We start from the raw sequence: 19,535 nt of genomic DNA on the forward strand, positions 1-19,535 counted from the left end.
GATTATGTGTGAGAATGAAAGTCGGTGTGCAACTATTACTGTTCTTCCTACTGGAGGTGAAAATAGTGCTGCTCAGTCTCTGACAGTATCAAAGCAGCTTCCATCAGCATCTCCACCAGTTCAGCAGTCTCCAGTGCCTTCCACAGATAGTCTAGCTCCAAAGCCATTAATTGATCTTCAAGCTCCAGAACTGAAAATACCCTCTGTGAGATATCCAAGGTATTAGATATTCTGTAAAACAATTTTTTAACAAACTGGCTGTATCCCACCAGGGCAAGGTGACCTAAAAAGAAAAATTACTTTTTCTTTTTAAATTTAGTAATTTATACAGTAGAAGGGGTTACTAGCCACTTGCTCCCAGCATATTAGTCACCTGTTATGACACACATGGCTTACAGAGGAAGAATTCTTTTCCACTTCCCCATGGAAATAAAGAAGAAGAAGAACTATTAAGAAAATAGAAGACCCAGATGGGTGTGTAAATATATATGTATGTATGTACATGCATGTGTAGTGTGAATTACAAGTAAGTAGAAGTAGCAAGATATACCTGTTACCCTGTGTGTTTGAGACCATTAAAAGACACAGTAATCCTACAATTATGTAAAACAATTACAGGTTTCCGTTTCATACTCGCTTGGCAGGACAATAGTACCTCCTTGGGTGGTTGCTGTCTACAAACCTTCTACGATAAAACATATGTACTTATTATTTTCATTCCAATTAAATGTATTGCATGAGCAAAATTGTACACTGGTATTCTAGATAGTTTTCACTATGTTGGCCAGCTCTACTGAGCTGGACAATCTGGAAGAAAAGTAAGGATAAATGGGAGAAAAGATGAGAGGGAGCTGGAAAGGAATGAAGCTCAGGGAAGAAGCAGTGGAGGATGGTGGGAATGATCCCTAGAACCATCAACATAAAAGAAAGGATTGGTTTCTTTCACTGCAAGTAATTTAAGCTGATATACCTCAGTACCAATCAGTGTCAGAGTATTGTTGTAAAGTATTACCTCTAAAGCATAAAGATTTTTATCAGAAATAATACTAGATGTCCTTGCAATAAAACTGGTGAGAACTATATATTGCAGTATGCTAATTTGACAAGTCAGTGCAGCAAATGCATATGAAGATATATTTATTTATTTTTTTTATTATCACACCGGCCGATTCCCACCAAGGCAGGGTGGCCCGAAAAAGAAAAACTTTCACCATCATTCACTCCATCACTGTCTTGCCAGAAGGGTGCTTTACACTACAGTTTTTAAACTGCAACATTAACACCCCTCCTTCAGAGTGCAGGCACTGTACTTCCCATCTCCAGGACTCAAGTCCGGCCTGCCGGTTTCCCTGAATCCCTTCATAAATGTTACTTTGCTCACACTCCAACAGCACGTCAAGTATTAAAAACCATTTGTCTCCATTCACTCCTATCAAACACGCTCACGCATGCCTGCTGGAAGTCCAAGCCCCTCGCACACAAAACCTCCTTTACCCCCTCCCTCCAACCCTTCCTAGGCCGACCCCTACCCCGCCTTCCTTCCACTACAGACTGATACACTCTTGAAGTCATTCTGTTTCGCTCCATTCTCTCTACATGTCCGAAGATATAAAGTGTATCATATAAATATAGTGCTGTTCTGCATATCTAGTGGATGAATGTATAAAGACACATTGTTGGAAGGTGGGATGGATGTTGAGAGAGTGCAAATAAACACATGCTTACTCTACAGGTCCCCCCCCCCCCCCCCCCACCACGTCAGTAGGTTCCCACCGAGGCAGGGTGACCCAAAAGGAAAGAAAAAATCCCCAAAAAGAAAATAATTTCATCATCATTCAACACTTTCACCTCACTCACACATAATCACTGTCTTTGCAGAGGCATTCAGATATGACAGTTTAGAAGTCCCTCCAAACTGCCAATATTCCAAACCCCTCCTTTAAAGTGCAGACATTGTACTTCCCATTTCCAGGACTCGAGTCCGGCTAACCGGTTTCCCTGAATCCCTTCACAAAATATTACCCTGCTCACACTCCAACAGTTCATCAGGTCCCAAAAACCATTCGTCTCCATTCACTCCTGTCACAGTGCTCACACATGCTTGCTGGAAGTTCAAGCCCCTTGCCCACAAAACCTCCTTTACCCCCTCCTTCCAACCTAAAAGGCCCTACACATTCAATAGACACTCATACTGCCCAAAAACACAAGTAATAATACTACATGCCAACATTTGTACATCTACTACAGGACATAAAACTAATAAAATTGTAATGCAAGGTATGCTGGATGTAGACAGACTACCTGCACGAGTCACCTTAATTTGACTGAAACATATCTAGTTATTACTATAAGCTTGTGGGCATTTTATCAATTGGAAAATTATTATTATTGACCAACTGTAAAAGCAATACATGTATAAAATATACTTTTTATTCAGTTTGTCATTGATATTGTTTCAGCACATCAGCAAATCCTGAGACGACTACAAAGACTAATGTCGCCAACACTGGTAGGAGCCAGACCAACGAGAGTGAAGTAAAACACATGGGTAGCACCGAGAGCCTAGTGCAGTTGGTGTCAGATATTATTAACTTCCCAGATACAGCAACAATGAAAGAAAATTATGTGAAAGTAAAGTTAAGAAATCTTGATGGCCTTGTTCATGTTGTAAGTATACTTTAAGTTTTTCATGTACAATACTAGTAAATGGTTTCTTTATATTTAATATTGTGACTTGCATAAAAGTTTACAGCTGCTTACACACCACCAGGCATATTTATTGTGGTACACATTTTTTTTTTTTTCACAGGGTTTGTAACCATACATTTACCTGATACGGTATCAACATGACCAGTAGATGTAGATTTTTTAAGGAGACATATTGCTTAATAAGTTTGCAAATGGCCTGTCACTCTTCTGGGCACCTCTGCATTTTCATTGTTTACCTGGAATTTTTAATGTGAAAAGCTGAATCATCCCAGTCACACACAATTTCTGGTTGTTAGTTGTTGCTTTAGAAGAGTAAGAGTAGCACAGCAGATGGCCTACCACACATTATTAAACTATACTATCTTCTGGAGTGTGAGCACGATAACTAGAAATTCAGGGTAGCTAGATAACTAAACTTGTCTTGGAGACTGTGATTACAGTGCCTGCACTCTGAAGGTGGGTGGGAATGTCATAATTCAGGGGTTATCAGAATTGCACTATCTACACATTTCTGGTAAAACAGTTGAATTTTTTTTTTTTAATGGGGGCCACTATTGGCAAGAAACAACTGTTGTGGTAAAAAGTAGTGCCACCTGTCTTTCTCTAAGTTTTATTTATTAATTAAGACAGTCGATTTAGTTCTAGATAAAAGCATATATAAATTAAAAATTCAGGATTAAATAGGTTTGAGTGAATTATTAGTTTCCTCCAGTAATTCTGCAAGTTTGCTTGCTGATGCTGATCCAGTGTGCAAAGAGTTGGCACTTAAGGCATATGTTTGAATCTACATTTAGATGTTAATACAGTGGACCCCTGGTTATCGGCTGTAATCCATTCCAGAAGGTCGGCTGATAACCGAATTAATATTTCCCATAAGAATTAATGGTAATACAATTAATCCATTCCAAACAAAAATATTCACAAAAAACTAATTTTTTTTAACAATTATGTAAGTATTACATGCCTTTATTGATGGCTAATGCTGGCTTCTGGATGATAGGGAGGAGGAAAGCAGGAGGAGTTAGTGTTTGGAAGGGGAATCCCCCTCCATGAAGACTTAAGGTAGCAAAGCCTTCTCTGCGGTTACTTCCCTTCTTTGTCTTTTAATGCCACTAGGACCAGCTTGAGTGTCACTGGACCCCTGTCTCACAAAATAACTGTCCAGAGTGCTCTGTTTCTGGCATCTCTTTAAGATTTCCCTGAAGTGGGACAGGGTTTTGTCACTAAACATGTTGCAGGTATGGCTTGTTTCAGCTTTGTCAGGGTGGTGTTTCTCTACAAAAGCTTTCACCCTAGTCCACATTGCACACACCTCTTTAAAATCTGAAGAAGGCACCTCCTTCACTCCCTCTTCCTCCTCCTCTGGAGCAAGTTCCTCAGCTGCAGTTTGTTGCTGTTGGAGTTGATGCTCTTGCAGCTCTTCAGTGGTAAGCTCTTCCCTGTGGTCCTCCACCAACTCTTCCACATCCTTGCCACTCACCTCCAACCCCAGGGACTTCCCCAGTGCCACAATAGAGTACACAGGGTTGGCAGGGTCAGGGTGAGCCTCAAACCCTTCAAAATCCCTCTCTTGGACACAATCTGGCCACAGTTTTCACCAAGCAGAATTGGAAGTCCCTCCCTCCCAAGCCTTACCTATAAGGCTTATGCAATGGAGGATAGTGAAGTGATTCCTCCAGAACTGTCTTAGGGCCAAATGAGTGTCCGAGGTCACTTCAAAGCACTTTCGAAACACTGCTTTTGTGTAGAGTTTTTTGAAGTTAGAAATAACCTGCTGGTCCATGGGCTGGAGGAGAGGAGTGATGTTATGAGGCAAGAACTTCACTGTGATGAAACTGAAGTCCCTAAACACTTAAATTCCATGGTGTTTCTCGCTTTCTTTACCACAGGCACTTTCTTTGGAGCCATGGTTACTTATTTCACAGTTGCACTGCAAGAAAAACCACTAAAAACAATGGTAAACAAGCGAAATGTTTGGATGTATGAGCAGAAGCTTCCTCAGCCACCGAGAGAGAAAGCCAAACTGAAGCGCAAGCTGCCCCAGCAGGCAGATGGACACATCCAAAACGGCTGATAACCGGGCGCCGAAAAACCCTCCGATAACAAAGTTGGCCGATAACCAAACCAGCTGATAACCAGGGGTCCACTGTATAATAAAGATGATAAATAAAATTTTAATGCATGAATTATGTTAATCCAAGATTATTCTGAAATTTCAGGTGAGAGCAGTTGTTGTTAAAGGCCCCTTTGCACTGCGTCACACACAGTTCAGCATCAAGTCAGGCCATTATGTTAGTGTCCCTGTTTACTTCAGGCCACAGAAGGCAGGGATGTATTCAGGTCAGCTTATGTTGACAGTGTTGGAGGAACAGACAATTCTTCCTGTTCAACTGTATGGCAGAGCTGTGTGATAGAATACTTCATTGCTGTAGATGAAAATTTATAGACGGAGGGTTATTTTAATATAGGAATTAAACATGCAAACGTATCTATTGAAGCAAGTCTTGGGAATAATGCTTTGCTGCATAATTATAATTATAGAAATTCCTAACCAGCTGTGATAATTCATATACTGCTAATAAGGAAAGTACATCAGTATAGCTGAGTACTTTGTATTTCAATTATCTTAGTACTTAAAGGATATTAGAATTAGTTAGATGCATTTAAAATGGGTAAGTCATATAAGCCTGGTGTTCAAGGGTTTTAATACATTATATATTTGTAAAGTTTTGCAGAAATATTAGAACCTTCATTTTCGACAATTTTTTTTAATCAAATGTTTATTGCACGCAAATAAAAATTAATCTTGGCAAGTGTACGTAAAATAAAGTTTTTGAATAATCGTAAGAAAATAATGTGGGCTATTCCAGGGATTACAGTACGGTAGTGTCAGAGAAGTGTTCTTCAGAGATCTGTAGTACGAAAGATTTGTGATAAGTACTGAAGGTGAGTTATAATGTTGGTACAGTATACATACTGATGTATATATTTTAGTCGAGCAATACTGTATACGTTATTTACTTAACCTTTGCTACTGTTTTTTTTTTCTTTTAACCATTGCTACATTATATTGGTAGCCCACTTGGTGTAGCATGACACAAACTTGTACTTTTATAGTATGTATTTTTGTACTTTTCCTCAGCTGGTATCATTCCATTTATTGTCTGGTGCCTTGATCTTTGCAATTTCTCCAACATGCTATTTATATGAAACAAAACTACCCTTTTTTATTTCCTAATGAACACAACTAACCTTCAGAAATATTAATGGCCTGTGTCTGAGATTTTGATACATATTGTAACAAAGTGCTTGGTAAATAATACAGCTACTGCATAACAGTAAGAGGCAAATCCTGTATATCCACTTTTAGCTGAGGATTGAGGCATCAGGATAGTATTAAGTAGACAGTCTCAAATAATGAGGTTTTACTGTATAAGATCTTGTATTAAAACTTTTTTCAATTTATAATTAGCTTACAGGTAGTTTCAGAATTCTTAAAACCCTTGAGCAATAGTAGTATTTTCAGTTCATTAACTTTGTTATGGATTTAATAAACTATTTAATGCTTTTTTTTCCCCCCTTTAAAAATCATGTATTTTATATTAAAAAATCATAAAAAATTTAATATTGGATATCATTAATTTCCATAAATAATAAAATTTACATTCTCCAAATGATTGTTGAAATTAGACAAATGATTTTTCAGTAAAACATGAGGCACTGCTGCTGAAAAGAATAAGAGCTAAATTCAAACAATGGAGAAAAATGAAGGTATAGAGGAGACTGAAGCTATGAATCTCAAGTCACCTTAATAAGACAGTATCTACATGTTCCCACCAACAGATGAATAATTAAGGAATTGATTTGTTCACTAACCTGGATATTGGCCTTGATGGCACACTTTTTCTGCTGTGCAATGCCTCTTATACCGACTTCAATAATCACAAAGATCAAAATTATAGGTAAAACTTTCTTTAGAGGTTAATTTGTATATTGCTATTCCAAACTCATGGGAATATGAATATAGGATTTATAATAGAACATTTTATTTATGCCTGATATACAATTGTTTTTATACAAGTGATATAAATAGAAACTGGTACTAATTAACTGGAGCACTCAAAATATTTTGAGAAACCTAAGACATTTTATTACAGGTGACTTATGTTGTAAAATACAGTAGTGTTCATATATAGTACAGGAATGTATGACTAGTATGCAAAGACCACTGGGTAACAAAAGATACAGTAGGGCCTATCACTTCCTAAAAAGGCTTGGGTAACAAGAAAGACTAAGACTTGCTTACCAGAGCACTGACTTCCAAAAGTGATAAAAATATGGTACTGGAAGGACCCACCAGAGGTACTAAGAACTAGATAATTACAAAATTAAAGCTTGACAAAACTAGGCACTGTTATGTATACATAATATACCTTAGTTATTGTGTATAAACTGGCAAGAGTACATACAACAATTCAAGAAACAGTAAAAAAGGCAAGTTGTATCTATTTTAAAAATAATGTTACAAACTACAAAACTGTTCAGGTCTTGGTTGCAGAAGTAATGCTTTCCTATTGGTATAATATAAGAGCCAAGTTTGCATTTAAACTTCTGTTAGGACACTTGGAATTAAAAGTACTGACAACGTAGAGTTTTAAAATAAACACTCTGAAGTGGTCGAGAATCTTTTTCTGAAGGTAATGACGCCAAAAACGTGAAATTTGATGAAACCCTTGTGAAATTGCACAGGTGCAAAGTTGGCAGTCGGCACAATTTATGCATTGGGAATTTTGCCTACTTTAAGTCCTATTTCAAACCAATTCCATTACTGTGACCAAATTCTTAACCCTTTCATGGGCCATGTTGTATTAGTATAATCAAAAAGAAGTGCTAAACCACAAGGGCTATGCAGTGCTGCAGGGAAGGATGTGAAGGTATTAGGTAGCAAGAGAGGGAGGGATGATTAGTAGGTTATGGAGTACAGCAGGGCAGTGGATAGTGCAGGGGTAGAGGGTAGCAAGAGATTGAGGTAGAAAGGGCTGAGGGGAGTGCTAAAGGTATCTGAGTTTGTGGAGTAAATCAATTGTCAAAAAGTCAGAGAGTCCGGATTAAAGGAGATGCCCATCAGCGAGAAGGGAAGGTAAAGAAAGAGCAGAGCAGAGATGACGATGGTGGTAAATTCTGCGTGCTCAGTGATAGATTGGGCAGTCCAACAGAATGTGGCTAACATGCTGGAGCCTGACAATTCTCAGAGAGGAACAGTGCGCCTCTCCACGAGATACCCCGTGAGTAAGATGAGTGTGACCAATGCGAAGACGGGAGTAGTCTCCCAACCTCGACACTGATGACAAGAAGACGGCCAGTAACTTATACTCGGTTTAATAGAATGAAGTTTGTTATAGAGCAGATCAGACCAACGTTGTTGCCAACAGGTGCGAAGGTGGGTAGCAAAACAGTCTGTGAATGGAACACCTCTATATGAAACTGGGAGGTCATGTACTGCTGACTGCGCAGCAGTGTCTGCCTGTTCACTACCCTGTACGTCAACATGACCTGGAACCCAACAAAAAACAATATCTTTGGTAGAGATACGGCATAACCAAAGTTGGATATGGAGAATTAGGGTGTGAGGTGTATCAAATTTTCATATAGCCTGTAAAGCACTAAGGAAGTCTGAAACGACCACAAATGGTGACACAGGCATAGATGCAATATGAGTAAGTGCTGAAAGAATGGCATATAATTCAGCAGTAAAAATGCTAGCTGAGGATTGTAAATGCCCTTGCACGACACTGGAAAAACTGCTGTGAATCCGACACCGAGCCATGCTGTAGTACTATGGGTTTGAGGTCGCTGTCAGTACTACGGCGTGAGCTCAGCTCACTCAGATAAGCTGTGAGCGGTAAATTTGAGCCTAGATACAAGTAGATGAGTCTGTGGTATGTGTGCACCATATAAATTATAATCATGGGGGAGCGCTAAACCCATAGGGTTATAGAGCGCACATGGGGGGGGGGGATGGAAAGCATTCAGGCTCAATTCAGGGAACTGGAGCACAGATCCAATTCCCTAGATCAAGAGCCCCTCACCAGCATCAAGGAAGCTCCCTTGAGGGGCACCATATATATAAAAAAAAAAAAAATGCTACATTGTGCACTGCATAATGAGAAAAAAAACTGCAACAGTGTTTTTGGTTTAAAACAGCAGCTTTGCAGTGCATGCCCCTCAAGGAAGGTTCCTTGATGTTGGTGAGGGGCTCTTGATTTAGGGAATTGGATCTGTGCTCCAGTTCCCCGAATTAAGCCTGAATGCCTTCCACATCCCCCCCCCCCCCCAGGCGCTGTATAATCCTCCGGGTTTAGCGCTTCCCCCTTGATTATAATAATAATAATTTGCAGTGCACGTGTATATGGTTGCATTCTCAGTTTCTTGGTCTCGGTTGTTAGTGGAAGAAGTACAGTGGTACCCCCGAGTTTCATACAGCTCCCAACTCTAACAATTGTGCAAGTGTGTTATTGTAAGTGCTTTTGTAAGTATTTTTGGGGGTCTGAAACGGACTAATCTAATTTACGTTATTCCTTATGGGAACAAATTCATTCCGTAACGGCACTCGAACAGCCTTCTGGAATGAATTATGGCCGAAACTCGAAATAGAGATAATTTTAATTAGTTTCAGGACTGAAAATAGATTGAAATTGAGCCCAAAGTAGTGGAAATGTTCAATTTTTTCTGACTCGAGGGTAAACAAATCACTCACTTGTCCAATACACATCCAACTGGTGGGTCTAATGTGTTAACAAATGTACTGATATTATTTATACAATTATTAAAATACTGCATAACAGTAAATATTCTATTTTTTGTGTTTACCTGGAGAGAGTTCCGTGGGTCAACGCCCCCGCGGCCCGGTCTGTGACCAGGCCTCCTGGTGGATCAGAGCCTGATCAACCAGGCTGTTGCTGCTGGCTGCACACAAACCAACGTACGAGCCACAGCCCGGCTGGTCAGGAACCGACTTTAGGTGCTTGTCCAGTGCCAGCTTGAAGACTGCCAGGGGTCTGTTGGTAATCCCCCTTATGTATGCTGGGAGGCAGTTGAACAGTCTTGGGGCCCCTGACACTTACTGTATGGTCTCTTAATGTGCTAGTGACACCCCTGCTTTTCATTGGGGGGATGTTGCATCGTCTGCCAAGTCTTTTGCTTTCGTAGTGAGTGATTTTCGTGTGAAAGTTCGGTACTAGTCCCTCTAGGATTTTCCAGGTGTATATAATAATGTATCTCTCTCGCCTGCGTTCCAGGGAATACAGGTTTAGGAACCTCAAGCGCTCCCAGTAATTGAGGTGTTTTATCTCCGTTATGCGCGCCGTGAAGGTTCTCTGTACATTTTCTAGGTCAGTAATTTCACCTGCCTTGAAAGGTGCTGTTAGTGTGCAGCAATATTCCAGCCTAAATAGAACAAGTGACCTGAAGAGTGTCATCATGGGCTTGGCCTCCCTAGTTTTGAAGGTTCTCATTATCCATCCTGTTATTTTTCTAGCAGATGCGATTGATACAATGTTATGGTCCTTGAAGGTGAGATCCTCCGACATGATCACTCCCAGGTCTTTGACGTTGGTGTTTCGCTCTATTTTGTGGTGTGAATAAAAAATCAAAATGGAATTCATGTGTAAAGCCTGAGAACATAACTAATGAACAGAAGAAATGCTATTTTAGTGCCAGAAATGCCTGCATTGTTTATTGTGGACCCTATTTTGAAATTTGTGTGAAATTGGCCAAATTACCAATTTCTGATCACTTTATAGGGTAGAAATAGTTGATAGGGCAGTTTCTTGTGCTCAATTGATAAAATGGAAAACATACTACTGGAACAAAGTAGTTGGCCTAAAATAGGACTCAAAGTGGGCAAAATTGCTTATGCATAAATATTGTTGACAGCAAAATTTGCAAAAACATAAGTTCATCAAATTTCATACTTTTTATTTTATTACCTTCAGAAAATTATTCTCTACCATTTCATAAAAAAAAAAATTGAAAATTCTTGGACACTGGATGAGTTTCAGATCTGGGGTCTGGACAATGAAATGGGTTAACTATTTTGCTTGTATTCTTTCATTCTATCAAGTGAGCACAAGAAACTACTCGTTCAACTATCAGAACTACCCTATAAGTGCACAAGGCTGTACTTTGGCCAATTTTACAAAAAATTACTAAACAAAATTTAAGAAGTTTATTTTAATCTGTAAGCATTCCAGCCACTTTAGCCATTTCCTGAGGCCTCTCCTATATTACACTTGCCCTCTACTTTGGTTTCTCTTTTTGTGACTAATTCAAAGTTCAATTTATTTCTCGGATAAAATATAACCAGGAATGATTGGTCATGGTTTAGGGTGTCCCAATAATTGAAGCAAACTTTGTACAAACCCATAAAACAGACTAGGTAGGGGTCTTTCTTGTCTTTGGGAAACACTAAAAATCAAATGCTTTCACTACTGTGAGCCTGATTTCAAGCTGCTACTGGCCCTGAAACCAACCAAAGTTACCTTTCAGTAATAAGTCTTCCATTCCATCAAGTAATACCAAGACATACAATAAAACCAACCTAGAAAACACCTCAAATTCAGTTTTAAACCGAACAGAGGTCAGAAGTTTGCTTTTCCCATCATGCACAGCATGAGTCAAGCTTTTATTTTATTCTTTGCACACTCGCCACACAGACCCATTCTCTCAAGTCTAAGTCAAACTTTATTGCTTGCAGCTTATCTAAAGGAGCTGAGCCCAAAACATATCTACACAAGTGACCATGCTGACAACATAGATCTATGTAAGAGGCAGTGAAAAGGTTAAGTGCCCATAAATGTTTCAATACAATGCACTGCTTTTTCCAGTCACCCTCCATGATTTTACAATCGAGTCATCCATATTATCTGTGCAACTTTCCTTTGAGACTGGCAAATGAAGACTTTGTCATCTGCGAACACAAGCCAATCATGGCACTCTTCAATAATTTTCATTCAACAAAGATTATATTCATGGAAAGCACTAAACCTATAAGTGTCATATAGCCCTTGTGGCTTAGCGCTTCTTTTTGATTATAATAATAATAATAATATAAGTGTCATACAGCATTACATAGTTAACAAGGTGGAAGATGATTTCAGTGACCCAGCATCTCTGACAACTGGTATCTGCCATCGGTGTGGTTATGTAGAAGTTACTGGATACAGGGATCATTACCATTACAGCCTAGTCTCTGACCAGGAGACTGAAAAGATATCACAGAAATAGGGACTACAGTAGTAGACAGGCAAAGCAAAGGTGTATGTATACTGAACTTAAATATTTCAAACTTATGCTTATCTGGTATCTTCTATGTTCATGACTCTTTCAAAGGATGGGCTTTTATATTAGAGAGGGGCTCTTAATCAAAGGAAATTGACTTTACTTTTCTCCTTTCCTTGGATTGAACCTAAATGCTTAGTACTATTTCCTGATTAAAAAAAAAAAAAAAAATCACGACACAGAAAAGACCAACAATTATGTCGGTGCAAAATCTTTAACAGGGTTCAGTTTCACACTCGTGACAGGACGAGTGTAACGTATTAACGTACCGTTTTCGGTGCCCTTTTTTTTTAGTAAAGAGTATAATAAAAATGTGCCCTCCTGGCTGGTTACTGTACAGTATACCCTTTTTTATTGTAATAATGTACAGTATACCGTAATATTACACGATGCAACTTTTATCTCTTGCACCACATTCACATACACTGGTGCCCATGGAGCAGGGAGAGGACCTAGTAGCAATCAGTGAAGAGGCAGGGCCAGGAGCTATAACTCAACCCCTGCAACCATGAGTACACAAGGATATAATACAAAGGGCAGTGTACACTGCTAGTTCATTGGATTTGTCTTTCCAACCAATGCAGTGTTGTCAGCTGACCCTCAACTGATCACCTTGATAGAACACTGAAGGGTAGACATCAGAATGTTCACAACAATAAGCCACTGAGATGGCCATTTTTTATACCAGGCTGTTAAAAATGAACAAGGAATCCCCTGCCACCAAATGCTGAAATGTCTATCTGTATACAATGCAACATTTAAACCTCACCTATGGTATACTAGATAATGTCCTATACCACACAACAACCTTTGACCACTGCATTCTCTGTCTCAATAAATCTAATTTTCGACTCTTATTTATAACATTACGTATATACACTACAGCAGATACCTCAACATGTGGACCGTATAGACAACCATCCATCTATCCTTTGTCAATGCAGTGTCACCGAAGGTCACCTTGATTCTGCTTGATGGTATCATGTACCTTTTGCACACCAGCTGAGCAACCTTCTCACACAATGCACCTGTGACCTGACCTCCCACTGCCCTGTCTTTGCTCCATATAAGGTGACCACTACTTCCTTCACTTGACTCACGAAATCGTAATGACATGATTGCAAACAAACCATACCACAGGAAAGGACTGCACTTGTGGCAAGTGAGTTGTAAAACTCCAGGCAAGCATATAAGCCACTGGGCCAGCTGGCTACAATAAAATTAATCCAACTAGGTATATTTATACATCATAGACAGGTTAGTATAGGCCCCACTGTGACCACATATGCAGGTTTTTACAGATGAATCTCCCACTAGCTTATCCAAAACCAGACCTGTGTTGCAGATGCTGTGTGGAATTTATTCTCACTACTACTACCAACACTGTCCCTCAAAATACAAGCATTTTTATGATTGTGGAAATGCTTGCCAAAAACACCCTACATCCCAGAACAATCATCACTTAGTTCTTCCCTATAGCCTGAGTAGCACCTGACCCAAACCATTATGTATACTGTACTCTGATTTCTTTTTCTCTGTATTGGACTGATAAAAGACCCTGGTAAGTGAAATATTTTTTTGACAAGTGTCCTCATTAATACCTAACTCCAGCACTGTATGACCCTTGTGGGTTTAGTGCTTTTTTTATCACATTGGCCATTTCCCACCGAGGCAGGGTGACCCAAAAAGAAAAAACATTCATCATTCAACACTTTCACCATCGCTCATACATAAACACTCTTTGCAGAGGCGCTTAGATATGACAGCTTAGACGTCCCTCCAAACTGCCAATATCCCAAACCCCTCCTTTAAAGTGCAGGCATTGTACTTCCCACTTCCAGGACTCAAGTCTGGCTGACTGGTTTTCCTGAATCCCTTCACAAAATATTACCCTGCTCACACTCCATCAGGTCCCAAAAACTATTCATCTCCATTCACTCCTATCTAGCATGCTCATGTACACTTGCTGAAAGTCCAAGCCCCTCTCCCACAGAACCTCCTTTATCCCCTCCCACCAACCTATTCAGGGACAACCCCTACCCCGCCTTCCTTCCCCTACAGATTTATACGCTCTCCAAGTCATTCTACTTTGTTCCATTCTCTCTAAATGACCGAACCATCTTAATAGCCCCTCTTCAGCTCTCTAATACTTTTAGTAACTCCACACCTTGTAATTTCCACACTATGAATTCTCTGCATAATATTTACACTACACATTGACATGACATCTTCACTGCCTCCAGCTGCCTCCTTGTTGCAGCATATACAACCCATGCTTCACACTCATATAAGAGTGTTGGCACCACTATACTCTCGTACATTCCCTTCTTTGCCTCCATGGATAATGTTCTTTGTCTCCACAGATACTTCAATGCACCACTCACCTTTTTTCCTTCATCATTTCTTCCATACTCCCTCCCTCCAATGTGATGTCCAATTTTTCTTTATCTAAATCGTTTTATACCCTCATCGACTTATCTATGTTCACTTTCAACTTTCTACCTTTATGCTTAGTTACTATAATATAGCTAGATGAACAAGGGCAATGGGTGTAAACTAGCATGTATGCATTGATCCATTTGTTCTCTAAGAGCATTTCCAATGAGGTATGTTTATTGGAAAATACACAGTGAAATAAGAGATATCCAATACTTAGTGGGATGAATTGTAAAGGACCTGCCTAGTATGGGCCAACAGGCCTGCTGCAGTGTTCCTCCTTTCTTATGTTCTTATGTTCAATATTAGGGTTTTAATATTATGAATTATTATATTCATGAGGAAGTATTAATTATGTGTCACATAACCTAGAAAATGGGAGGTTATCAGGGTTCACACAAGGAAGAAAAAGATATCTCTGATTTCTTATATCAAGAGCCCATCACTAGCATCAAGGCAATCTTTAAGAGTGCATAGAATAAAATGCAATAAGATCACAGTAAACAGGTGACTTTAAATTATGCAAAACAACCAGTGTGAAAGAGTAGTGAAATTCCAAGTGCTTTCGTGACTACTCACATTGTCAAGGAACTATGAAAGTAATACATCAAAGGAAGGCAATTAAAGGGCTTAGACCACACCTCACAGTCAACTCCCACAACAAAGAAACACCTGACGCAGGACAATACTGTGTTTGTAGTCCAGAGTTCATAGATGAAGAAATATCCAAAATTTATGAAATAGCCAATGATCTGAAATACCCGAGGAATGTAATTGATAAATCATTTGAAATTGCTAGAAATACTTTTTACAACCCAAAAAGGGACAACCAACCTTATTCAACTAAAAATATGTTGGTTCTCCCTTACCATGAAAACTTGGTTGATATGCCTTCTCTTCTTAAGACTTTTAATATTAAAGTTGTATTTAAAAATCTTGATACAGTAAAAAAAACTTTTGATAAAGAATTCCCCCCAAAATGCTGACGGATGTGTCTATAAGATTCCTTGTAAAATTTGCGATAAAGTTTATTAATGTCAAACTGGTAAAAGCCTCGAACTTAGGTTAAAACAACATAAATATAGCATTAGAACTGGACAAGATTCCAATGCTCTATTTATTCATGTGAGAGACTTTAACCATCCAATTGATTTTCAAAAAGTTGAGAAAGTTGTATCAAGCAAGTCCATAGTTGACAGAAATATAATTGAATCTTGTTTCATAAAAGGCAGTTCTGAAAATAATATGAATATTTCCTTAGGTTTGTATAAATTAGATTCATTTATAATTAATAAAATTTGGTTAGAGTTTAATACATTGGACAAATAATAAACCTTATTTCTTGGGTAGAATGATTTGTTGATGGGTTGTCATGAGGACCTGTCTAGTTGGACCAGTGGACCTACTGCAGTGTTCCTCTTTTCTTATGAGCCCGGTACTGTCCCGCATCAGGTGTTTCTTTGTTATGGGAGTTGACTGTGAGGTGTGGTCTAAGCCCTTTTATTGCCTTCCTTTGATGTATTACTTTCATAGTTCCTTGACAATGTGAGCAGTCATGAAAGCGCTTGGAATTTCACTACTCTTTCACAGTGGTTGTTTTGCATAGAATAAAATATAAAATTAGATTGAATGTTTCAAATAAAATTTAAAAAATGCTGAATCCTTAGCTCTCTAGAAGTTTCTGCATGAGCATATTTTTGATGACTGCATGTAGTTCAAATTTCTGTCCATTACACAATCCTGCCCAGTCATCACTATTGAGATTCCAGGTCATCACTCCTGCAACACCAGCATCAAGTACCCATTGTACCTGAAAAATAAAAAACATCTGAGGCTACTAAGATATTTTAAACCTAATATAATAGGAATAAAAGGCAAACAAAAGCTTTAGAATATTGTAGCCAAAGTTAAAATTGTTTACGTATGTATTCTTCACAAAATGTTTTAATCAACAATGTTATTCTTTACACATGCATTGTTCTTAGTCTAATATTTAAGTGTGGTTTTTGGATAAGCCATTTTAAAAAGTGGGTAATGCCAAGTACATGAGAGATCATTTAAATACATATATTGATGAGAGTTTTTGAGGTAAGAATTGCTGTAATTAGGGTTCTAATTACTGATTCTTGTTGCATAATATTTGGCTTAAGATGGGAAATACAATCATGCTAGTATTAATTTTCTTGCTTTGTGCCATGGCCTGATGTAAACTGGCTCAGACTGTGATGACCCCTTGATATTTTATTTTCTAATATGTTAATCACCTTCTATGACACAAATACAAGTTTGTTTCAACATGATACATTGTTTATACAGAAATGGGTGACACTTGAGTGCATGTTGAAAGCTCATAATTCCTTCTTTCTTTCAGAAACCGGCCGCATCCCACCAAGGTAGGGTGGACCAAAAAAGAAAAACGAAAGTTTCTCTTTTTAACTTCAGTAATGTGTACTGGAGAAGGAGTTACTAGCCCCTTGCTCCCAGCATTTCAGTCACCTCTTGTGACACACATGGCTTACGGAAGAAGAATTTTGTTCCACTTCCCCATGGAAATAAACAATAACTAGGAAGAAAATAGAAGAAAACCCAGAGGGGGTTTGTATATACATGTATATGCTTGTACATGCACGTGTATGTAAAAACCAGAAAAAAGACACCAGCAATCCTACCAAGTAAAACAATTACAGGTGTCTGTTTCACACTCACTTGGCAGGAAGGTAGGTCCTCCCTGGGCAGCTGCTGTCTACCAACCTACTACCCAGGAAAGCCCATAGTTATGTTTACAAAACAAAATAAATCTGACCCAGTTCCCCATGAAATTAAAAGAAAACAAAACTGCTCAAATAAGAACTATTAGGGAATACAGAAGAAACTTAAGTGTATGTACACACAAACCTTATCAATAATGCTGATATTATCATCATAAGATACCCAATCTCTGTCTCTTACAGCATAAGGAACTTTGCTTTCATTATCAAAGTAACGAGTGGCTCCCTCTTTTACAAAGATGCAGGCCTCCAAATAAGTCAATTTTCCACCCAGTATACCTTCAGCAACTGCAGGGGCCCCAACACTGTACTGATCATTTTCAAGTAACCTGAAAATAAACAAAAAATGACATTTTTTTTTCCCCACCAAGGCAGGGTGACCAAAAAAGAAAGGCCCAAAAAGAAAGAAAAAAAACTTTCATCATCATTCAACACTTTCACTCATACATCACTGTCTTTGCAGAGGCGCTCAGACATCAATAAATAATTTTTTTTTTTATTAACACATCGGCCGATTCCCACCAAGGCAGGGTGGCCCGAAAAAGAAAAACTTTCACCATCATTCACTCCATCACTGTCTTGCCAGAAGGGTGCTTTACACTACAGTTATAAAACTGCAACATTAACACCCCTCCTTCAGAGTGCAGACACTGTACTTCCCATCTCCAGGACTCAAGTCCGGCCTGCCGGTTTCCCTGAATCTCTTCATAAATGTTACTTTGCTCACACTCCAACAGCATGTCAAGTATTAAAAACCATTTGTCTCCATTCACTTCTATCAAATATGCTCACGCACGCTTGCTGGAAGTCCAAGCCCCTCACACACAAAACCTCCTTCCAACCCTTCCTAGGCCGCCCCCTACCCCGTCTTCCCTCCACTAAAGATTTATACACTCGAAGTCATTCTGTTTTGTTCCATTCTCTCTACATGTCCGAACCACCTCAACAACCCCTCGTCAGCCCTCTGGATAATAGTTTTGGTAATCCCACACCTTCTCCTAATTTCCAAACTACAAATTCTCTACATTATATTCACACCACACATTGCCCTCAGACATGACATCTCCACTGCCTCCAGCCTTCTCCTCGTTGCAACATTCATCACCCATGCTTTACACCCATACAAGAGTGTTGGTACAACTATACTCTCATACATTCCCCTCTTTGCTTCCACGGACAAAGTTCTTTATCTCCACAGACTCCTAAGTGCACCACTCACCCTTTTCCCCTCATCAATTCTGTGATTCACCACATCCTTCACAGACCCATCTGCTGACACGTCCACTCCTAAATATCTGAATACATTCACCTCCTCCATACTCTCTCCCTCCAATCTGGTATCCAGTCTTTCATCACCTAATCTTTTTATCCTCATAACCTTACTCTTTCCTATATACACTTTTAACTTTCTTCTTTTACATACCCTACCAAATTCATCCACCAACCTCTGCAACTTCTCTTCAGAATCTCCCAATAGCACTGCATCATCAGCAAAGAGCAACTGTGACAACTCCCACTTTGTGTTTGATTCTTTATCTTTTAATTCCACACCTCTTGCCAAGACCCTAGCATTCACTTCCCTTACAACCCCATCTATAAATATATTGAACAACCACGGTGACATCACACATTCTTGTCTAAGGCCTACTTTTACTGGGAAATAATATCTCTCTCTCCTACATACTCTAACCTGAGCCTCACTATCCTCATAAAAACTCTTCACTGCTTTCAGTAATAACTTACCTCCTATACCATACACCTGAAACATCTGCCACATTGCCCCCCTATCCACCCTGTCATATGCATTTTCTAAATCCATAAATGGCACAAAAACCTCTTTACCCTTATCTAAATACTGTTCACTTATATGTTTCACTGTAAACACCTGGTCCACACACCCCCTACCTTTCCTAAAGCTTCCTTGTTCATCTGCTATCCTACTCTCTGTCTTACTCTTAATTCTTTCAATAATAACTCTACCATACACTTTACCAGGTGTACTCAATAGACCTATTTCCCTATAATTTTTGTACTCTTTTATCCCCTTTGCCTTTATACCCTCTTCCATACATTTATTAAATAATAGCACCAACCATTCCAAAACTATATCCCCTCCTGCTTTTAACATTTCTATCTTTATCCCATCAATCCCAGCTGCCTTACCCTCTTTCATTCTACCCATTGCCTCACGAACTTCCCCCACACTCACAACTGGCTCTTCCTCACTCCTACTAGATGTTATTCCTCCTTGCCCTATACACAAAATCACAGCTTCCCTATCTT

The 19,535-nt window shown here is 39.1% G+C and overlaps 2 protein-coding genes across 10 annotated transcripts in view; one reads left to right on the forward strand and one right to left on the reverse strand.

Moving 5' to 3' along the window:
* Positions 1 to 6,758, forward strand: part of LOC128691763 (centrosomal protein of 192 kDa-like) — a 124,953-nt gene extending 118,195 nt beyond the window's left edge. For 3 of the 7 annotated variants that reach the window (XM_070101032.1, XM_070101037.1, XM_070101033.1), the window contains 3 exons: positions 2 to 219; positions 2,460 to 2,667; positions 4,929 to 6,334. In XM_070101032.1, coding sequence (XP_069957133.1) covers positions 2 to 219; positions 2,460 to 2,667; positions 4,929 to 5,120 — 618 coding nt within the window. In that variant the 3' untranslated portion in view covers positions 5,121 to 6,334. Of the gene's footprint in view, position 1; positions 220 to 2,459; positions 2,668 to 4,928; positions 6,335 to 6,415 lie in introns of those variants that run through there. The other 4 variants (XR_011394118.1, XR_011394117.1, XM_070101035.1 and 1 more) reach the window with 4 other exon arrangements.
* Positions 6,739 to 19,535, reverse strand: part of LOC128691827 (chitinase-3-like protein 2) — a 44,327-nt gene continuing 31,530 nt past the window's right edge. For 2 of the 3 annotated variants that reach the window (XM_070101040.1, XM_070101038.1), the window contains exons 7-8: positions 17,380 to 17,581; positions 6,739 to 16,294 (exon numbers count right to left, since the gene is read on the reverse strand). In XM_070101040.1, coding sequence (XP_069957141.1) covers positions 16,148 to 16,294; positions 17,380 to 17,581 — 349 coding nt within the window. In that variant the 3' untranslated portion in view covers positions 6,739 to 16,147. The remainder of the gene's footprint in view (positions 16,295 to 17,379; positions 17,582 to 19,535) is intronic. The other variant, XM_053780742.2, reaches the window with a different exon arrangement.

This window comes from Cherax quadricarinatus, chromosome 75 (genome assembly GCF_038502225.1).
Source record: "Cherax quadricarinatus isolate ZL_2023a chromosome 75, ASM3850222v1, whole genome shotgun sequence".
NCBI lineage: Eukaryota > Metazoa > Arthropoda > Malacostraca > Decapoda > Parastacidae > Cherax > Cherax quadricarinatus.